This window comes from Panulirus ornatus, chromosome 12, assembly GCF_036320965.1.
Source record: "Panulirus ornatus isolate Po-2019 chromosome 12, ASM3632096v1, whole genome shotgun sequence".
Taxonomy (NCBI): domain Eukaryota; kingdom Metazoa; phylum Arthropoda; class Malacostraca; order Decapoda; family Palinuridae; genus Panulirus; species Panulirus ornatus.
Genome location: NC_092235.1, coordinates 14,469,364 through 14,477,627, shown reverse-complemented (window position 1 = coordinate 14,477,627; position 8,264 = coordinate 14,469,364). Strand labels below are relative to the sequence as shown.

Genomic DNA, 8,264 nt, shown 5'->3' with positions numbered 1-8,264 from the left:
ATATTTCTTTCTTTTTCATACGATTCGCCATTTCCCGCATTTGCGAGGTAGCGTTAAGAACAGAGGACTGGGCCTTAGAGGGAAAATCCTCACCTGGCCCCCTTCTCTGTTCCTTCTTTTGGAAAATTAAAAAAAAAAAAAACGAGAGGGGAGGATTTCCAGCCACCCGCTCCCTCCCCTTTTAGTCGCCTTCTACGACACGCAGGGAATACGTGGGAAGTATTCTTTCTCCCCTATCCCCAGGGATAGTATATATATATATATATTGTTGAGTATTCCCTGATATATATTGTTGAGTATTCCTGGTAAAAATATATATTTATATATATATATATATATATATATATATATATATATATATATATATATATATATATATATATATATATATATATGTGTACGTTGAGATGTATAGGTATGTATATGTGCGTATGTGGACGTGTATTTATATACATGTGTATGTGGGTGGGTTGGGCCATTCTTTCGTCTGTTTCCTTGTGCTACCTCGCTAATGCGGGAGACAGCGACAAAGTTTAATAAATAAATAAAATATACTAATAATTACATATCTGTCATCCCTTGGTGACCCTTAGCTTACTTGAACAACTTTACCTAATGATATAGAGAAACATGACTAAATATCAAACTTTAACCAGCCTGACACCCTCACAGTCAGCTCAAATAACTTTACAATTTTGGCCCATAATTCTATAAAAAGGAAGGAACCCTCTAACTACTCCTGAGGACACAACACAACAATAATGATATTACTAACCATCCCAACCAACTCTATCTAAATCTATCAATTACTGACATACCCCTAATAAGCAGTGTACCGTCAGGTCATCTCCATTCACATGAGCATGAGGACGACCCCGAAGAGATGTTCATCATGGCACGCCTGAAGAATCCCGAAATCAAGCTACTGCCGGAGAGTATTGAAGTGAGCACCCCTATCAGGCCTGCCCCTAAGACACAGGTAAGAAGTCAAAGGAGGAAGAAAAGTAACTGAGAACAAAATACTTAAAATGGTGACAACATATCAGGATAACCAAGACATATACATTGTCAACAGAACAACATCCTAACATCATAGATCTAGACTTAAAAAGAGCAGTGGAGTGTATTGGCCTCAGAGGTATATTCCTATGAACCATTTTGCTTCCCATAAAGCATTAAGTATGTTAGGCTACTAAACATTACATCACAATCAAAACCTGAGAGTAAAACAATGCTTGTTCTTACATCAAGTTCTTCATGATCGTATGTAAAAAATTTTAACACTAAATCATCATCTCTGTGAAAGAGATTTCTTACACTTAGGATAAAAAATCAACTGCAACGCAACTGAAAATTTTCACAATACATTCAAATGTTGACAAGACGGTACTAATCATGACAGTGCTTACAATCACAAAATAAACTAGCATAATGACAGCACACCATAATCAAATGTGAAAGCACCTTATGAGCTCACAGACTAGTATGCAATAACAAAGTTTACACCCTTTAGCAGGTATGTATCCTGTGATAATCATTTCATGTTATTTAGATCGTTGGAATTCATGGTCTTGTTCACTAAAGGATTAAACAGTTTTGATTACACAGCAACAGTTTATGTATCTAATTAGGAAGAAAGCTTAAAAAATATACTTAATTCCCAGTGTGTTCATGTGTTTCTCTCTCTTCTCTAGTTTTATGTATTTATAAACTGTGTATGTGTGGGTGTTCTTTTTGAAAATTTAATGATATAATACTATAGCAACTTCATAGTTAAATATCACCACAGTAACAAAAATGATTAATAGTACACTGAACAATGACCATGATGTTCAACAATATGTTGCCATATACTACTATGCTTGAAGACAAACTCCCATAGATATTACAGTGCTTAAGAAACCATTATGACTTACAAGCAGTGGCGGACAGTTAACTGCATAATATCAAAGTGACTGCAATATCACTGTCTCTGATACATAAACAATAGTGACCTCAATGCATCAAGATATACTGCCACAGCAACTACACTGCTTTGCAGAGATATATTGACTATAAAGACCAACAATACACAGCTAAGGTAATGGTGGCTATATGGTTTACTGCCAGAGCAACAATAATGCTCAATTGATGTACTGCTTTGGTGACCTTGTTATTCAATGCTTTACTGTCAGAGCAATGATGGCCATTCCAGCTTTGATGACTACAGTACAAGCTAACTGATATACAGCTACTGTGACAGTAACAATGACATATCACCTGTGCTGCTGCTTAACTAAACAGATAACCAAGACCATGCATACTAACTATAACTGGCCACGGTGACTTCTCTTACAATGTCTGGCAGAGAAAAAATATCCATATCATAACGCACCTTGCAGAATACTCGGGAAGCTTTGAGGAGTTTTCTGCGTCACCATACTCGACATGGCGAGCATGATGAGGATGAAGACAATGGGGATGGTAAGCCCAGGGTCAGTGTCACCACCTCAACAGAGTTCATGGAGGTATACGAAAAGGAATTACAAAAATTCTTCAAGAACTTCATGAGTGCGATGCTACAAGCTGAAATCGGTGGAGGTGGGTGGTAGTGATTACTGTATCATATATGTAGATAAGCAGAATATACATATTGCTTTGTGAAGCAGCTCACTCTTTCCAATGCTCTAACATATCCATCCAGTATGATGTGATTTGTATGACAATGAAGCAATTTTTAGTAACATAAAAGAACAAATGAATTCCAAGGGGATATAATATTTCTACAAGCAAATTCAACAAGAAAATATACTTTGTGTGACAATATCACTGCATCACTGTAAGGAAACCCTGATTGAGTTGAAGTTTACCTCAAATTGGTATCATGATTTGATATCATTCAAGTACTCTGACGTCAGCCACATTACCCTTCATATACCACATTTGTATGTTTCTGCCAATTCCATACACCACAAAACTTCAATGGAATGTAGTAATCAACAAGCTATAGCTTGATAGACATTGGTTACATACAACCAGTATCCTCTCTATCAGTATCAATCAGCAACAAAACTAAATAAAACAGCATCCTTGGTTCTTGGCAGCCAAACTCCATTTCTCAGTCTGTGTTGCCACAAAAATCGTTGAATGTGTAGTTCTCATAATTATATCTTATCTTTAGGTCTTGTCTCTCTCATCTATCTCAGCTACCATACAGTCAAATGAACATTACAAGATCACTTTTTTCCAAATGGTATATCATATAAATACCAGTATGTGTGAAGCTAAAGTCCAGTAACTATGGTACACGAGTCCCTCTGATCCTAGTTATTACCTATTCATACTGTACAGGGAGGAAGTTTCACACTTGTGGGGTTCCATCTCACAGACATTCTCCACTAACATACAACCCCTTAAAATTATGTATGCCATCTCCATTAACCATGCCCTTATTCATTCTTTTTCATTTATGCACCACTCTCATACTATCATGGTATTCTTTTGGCTCAGAAGGTAGTAGTGAGTTCAGATTCTACTACAATACACTCAGGAACCAGATCCTATGTGACACAGATGTAACATGCAATAATTCAATCCCTAAATATTTATAGACACATCTTTTTTGTTTACATACTATTTGCTAAAATAGGTCAAAAAATGTTATAAATGCATTACTTACACTCTCAACTGTTCATTTTTAGTGTTTTTACCCCATACTTTCCCTCTGCTTCAAATTTCTTCCCATTTAACAAGAAAATGAAATAAATGGAAAGTTGTGTAGGTATGTATATTTGCGTGTGTGGACGTATGTATATACATGTGTATGGGGGGGGGGGGGTTGGGCCATTTCTTTCGTCTGTTTCCTTGCGCTACCTCGCAAACGCGGGAGACAGCGACAAAGTATAAAAAAAAAAAAAAAATCAATTTAGAGTTTGAGGTGCACACCTAAAATCCCTTGCTCCATATGAAGTCTTACATATTTACCAACTTCATTCACTTATACCAATCTACAAAATGAAAGTCCATATTCTGAAATATTACCAACTCCGCCCAGGCTATTAAAAAACCAAGTTCTACCCAGTAAGACATGTCAACACCACAGAGTGTAGAATTTTCCATTATCCCTGGGGATAGGGGAGAAAGAATACTTCCCACGCATTCCGCACGTGTCATAGAAGGCAACTAAAGGGGATGGGAGTGGGGTGCTAGAAACCCTCCGCTCCTTGTATTTTAACTTTCTAAAAGGAGTCATGCAGGAGTGCTCATCCTCCTTGAAGGCTCAGATTGGGTTGTCTAAGTGTGTAGATGTAACCAAGATGAGAAAAATGGAGAGATAGGTAGTACGTTTGAGGAAAGGAGCCTGGATGTTTTGACTCTGAGTGAAACGAAGCTCAAGGGTAAAGGGGAAGAGTGGTTTGGAAATGCTTTGGGAGTAAAGTCAGGGGTTGGTGAGAGGACAAGAGCAAGGGAAAGAGTAGCACTACTCCTGAAACAGGAGTAGTGGAAGTATGTGACAGAGAGTTAGAAAGTGAACTCTAGTTTGATATGGGTAAAACTGAAAGTGGATGGAGAGAGATGGGTGATTATTGGTGCGTATACACCTGGGCATGAGAAGAAAGATCATGAGAGGCAAGTATTTTGGGAGCAGCTGAGTGAGTATGTTGGTAGTTTTGATGCACGAGACCGGGTTATAGTTTTGGGTGATTTGAATGCAAAGGTGAGTAATGAGGCAGTTGAGGGAATATTTGGTGTACATGGGGTGTTCAGTGTTGTAAATGGAAATGGTGAAGAGCTTGTAGATTTGTGTGCTGAAAAAGGACTAGTGATTGGGAATACCTAGTTTAAAAAGAGATATACATAAGTATACTTATGTAAGTAGGAGAGATGGCCAGAGAGCGTTATTGTATTATGTGTTAATTGATAGGCACGTGAAAGAAACTTTTCGATGTCAATGTGCTGAGGCGCGTGAATGAGAATTTTGGATGTCAATGTGCTGAGAGGTGCAACTGGAGGGATGTCTGATCATTATTTTTTGGAGGTGAAGGTGAAGATTTGCAGAAGTTTTCAGAAAAGAAAATAGAATGTTGGGGTGAAGAGAGTGGTGAGAGTAAGTGAGCTTAGGAAGGAGACTTGTGTGAGGAAGTACCAGGAGAGACTGAGTACAGAATGGAAAAAGGTGAGAACAAAGGACGTAAGGGGAGTGGGGGAGGAATGGAATGTATTTAGGGAAGCAGTCATGGCTTGCGCAAAAGATGCTTGTGGCATGAGAAGTGTGGGAGGTGGGCAGGAGGTGGTGAGATGAAGAAGTAAGATTATTAGTGAAGGAGAAGAGAGAGGCATTTGGATGATTCTTGCAGGGAAACAGTGCAAATGACTGAGAGATGTATAAAAGGAAGAGGCAGGAGGTCAAGAGAAAGGTGCAAGAGGTGAAAAAGGGCAAATGAGAGTTGGGGTGAGAGAGTATCATTAAATTTTTGGGAGAATAAAAAGATGTTTTGGAAGGAGGTAAATAAAGTGCATAAGACAAGAGAACAAATTGGAACATCAAAGAAGGGGGCTAATGGGGAGGTGATAACAAGTAGCGGTGATGTGAGGAGATGGAGTGAGTATTTTGAAGGTTTGTTGAATGTGTTAGATGATAGAGTGGCAGACATAGGGTGTTTTGGTTGAGGTGGTGTACGAAGCGAGAGGGTTAGGGAGAATGATTTGGTGAACAGAGAAGAGGTAGTGAAAGCTTTGTGGAAGATGAAAGCCAGCAAGGCGGCGGGTTTGGATGGTATTGCAGTGGAAGTTATTAAAAAAGGGGGTGACTGTGTTGTTGACTGGTTGGTAAGGTGCTCAAATTACAGAGGTATAAGTTTGTTGAGTATTCCTGGGAAATTATATGGGAAAGTACAGATTGAGAGGGTGAAGGCATGTACAGAGCATCAGATTGGGGAAGAGTAGTGTGGTTTCAGAAGTGGTAGAGGATGTGTGGATCAGGTATTTGCTTTGAAGAACGTATGTAAGAAATACTCAGAAAAACAAATGGCTTTGCATGCAGCATTCATAGATCTGGAGGAGGCATATGATAGAGTTAATAGAGATGCTCTTTGAAAGGTATTAAGAATATATGGTGTGGGAGGCAAGTTGCTAGAAGCAGTGAAAAGTGTTTATCGAGGATGTACGGCATGTGTACGAGTAGGAAGAGAGGAAAGTGATTGGTTCTCAGTGAATGTCGGTTTGCGGTAAGGGTGCATGTTGTCTCCATGGTTGTTTAATTTGTTTATGGATGGGGTTGTTAGGGAGGTGAATGCAAGAGTTTTGGAGAGAGGGGCAAGTATGAAGTCTGTTGTGGATGAGAGGGCTTGGGAAGTGAGTCAGTTGTTGTTCGCTGATGATACAGTGCTGGTGGCTGATTCGGGTGAAAAAAACTGCAGAAGCTAGTGACTGGGTTTGGTAAAATGGGTGAAAGAAGAAAGCTGAGAGTAAATGTGAATAAGAGCAAGGTTATTAGGTACAGTAGGGTTGAGAGACAAGTCAACAGGAAGGTAAGTTTGAATGGAGAAAAACTAGAGGAAGTTAAGTGTTTTAGATATCTGGGAGTGGATTGGGCAGCAGATGGAACCATGGATGCAGAAGTGAGTCACAGGGTGGGGAGGGGGCAAAAGTTGTGGAGGTGTTGAAAAATGTGTGGAAGGCGAGAACATTATCTTGGAAAGCAAAAATGGGTACATTTGAAGGAATAGTGGTTACAACAATGTTGTATGGTTGCGAGGTGTGGGCTATAGATAGAGCTGTGCGGAGGAGGGAGGATGTGTTGGAAATGAGATGTTTGAGGACAATATGTGGTGTGAGGTGGTTTGATTGAGTAAGCAATGAAAGGGTAAGAGAGATGTGTGGCAATAAAAAGAGTGTGGTTGAGAGAGGAGAAGAGGGCATTTTGAAATGGTTTGGTCACATGGAGAGAATGAGTGAGGAAAGATTGACAAAGAGGATATATGTGTCAGAGGTGGAGGGAACGAGAAGTGGGAGACCAAACTGGAAGTGGAAGGATGGGGTGAAAAAGATTTTGAGTGATCGGGGCCTGAACATGCAGGAGGGTGAAAGTTGTGCAAGGAATAGAGTGAATTGGAACGATGTGGTATACTGGGGTCGACGTGCTGTCAATGGATTGAATCAGGGCATGTGAAGTGTCTGGGGTAAACCATGGAAAGTTTTGTAGGGCCTGGATGTGCAAAGGGAGCTTTGGTTTCAGTGCATTATACGTGACAGCTAGAGACTGAGTGTGAACGAAAGTGGCCTTTACTGTCTTTTCCTAGAGCTACCTCGCGCTCCTGCGGGGTTGTCATTTTATGTATGTCAGGGTGGTGACGGGAATGAATAAAGGGAACAAGTATGAATTATGTGAATGTGTATATATGTATATGTCTGTATATGCATATATATGTATACATTAAGATGTGTAGATATGTACATATGCTTGTGTGGACGTGTATGGATATAAATGTGTATGTGGGTGGGTTGGGCCATTTCTTTCGTGTTTCCTTGCGCTACCTCACTAATGCGGGAGACAGCGACAAAGTACAATTAATAAGTAAGATTAAATAAATGTTTTTACAGCATATTACCCTGGGTAAGTGAAGACCTATATTACTTGTCTCGAAGCTGTAATATTTTCTTCATTTTTTTTATTGTATTAAATTGTTTTCAGTTTACTGAAAAAATAGCAACTTTTCAGAAACCATGAAAATGGTTTCGCATAATAGGGTTGGAGATCGCAAAACCAAGTTATAAATATACAAGACGAAAAGCAATAAAGTGTTAAATGAACTTATCATTAACCGACTGGGCTCTTTACAATAGAAACGATGTACCTCAACAACTCTATTATAATCCCCTTCAATTTCAGTGGTATTAACAGTTTAAGGACACCGCTGTAAGCAGATACATCTGAAAACTTGACTTTGTACGTGCTTGAAATATCAGTTTACCATTTAGCATACAGAGCTAGCTTTTTTATGCAGAGCTAAATTGGCAAATCACTTGACCATGACATATCCTAAGAAGTTGATTAACGACCTAATTTAGAATTTAACCTCAGAATCTAATACAAGATTAGTATTTTTTACAGTTTTTGTTCCACAGAAGTTACGAAAATTCTATCACATGCAACTAATATATCTATTTATTCAAAGAAACCCTCTGACTGATGTCACAAATAGATACTGAGGTATATGATAATGAATATATTTTGTGATTGGGGAATAAACTGTACCCGGTAAAATTACCGTTTCGGGGATCCA

At 39.0% G+C, this 8,264-nt stretch overlaps 1 protein-coding gene across 1 annotated transcript in view; it reads left to right on the top strand.

Annotated features, from left to right (window-relative positions):
• The window catches only part of LOC139751789 (uncharacterized), a 174,510-nt gene that overhangs the window by 151,428 nt on the left and 14,818 nt on the right, over window positions 1-8,264 (top strand). The window contains exons 4-5 of the mRNA XM_071667327.1: window positions 843-979; window positions 2,382-2,580. Coding sequence (XP_071523428.1) covers window positions 843-979; window positions 2,382-2,580 — 336 coding nt within the window. The remainder of the gene's footprint in view (window positions 1-842; window positions 980-2,381; window positions 2,581-8,264) is intronic.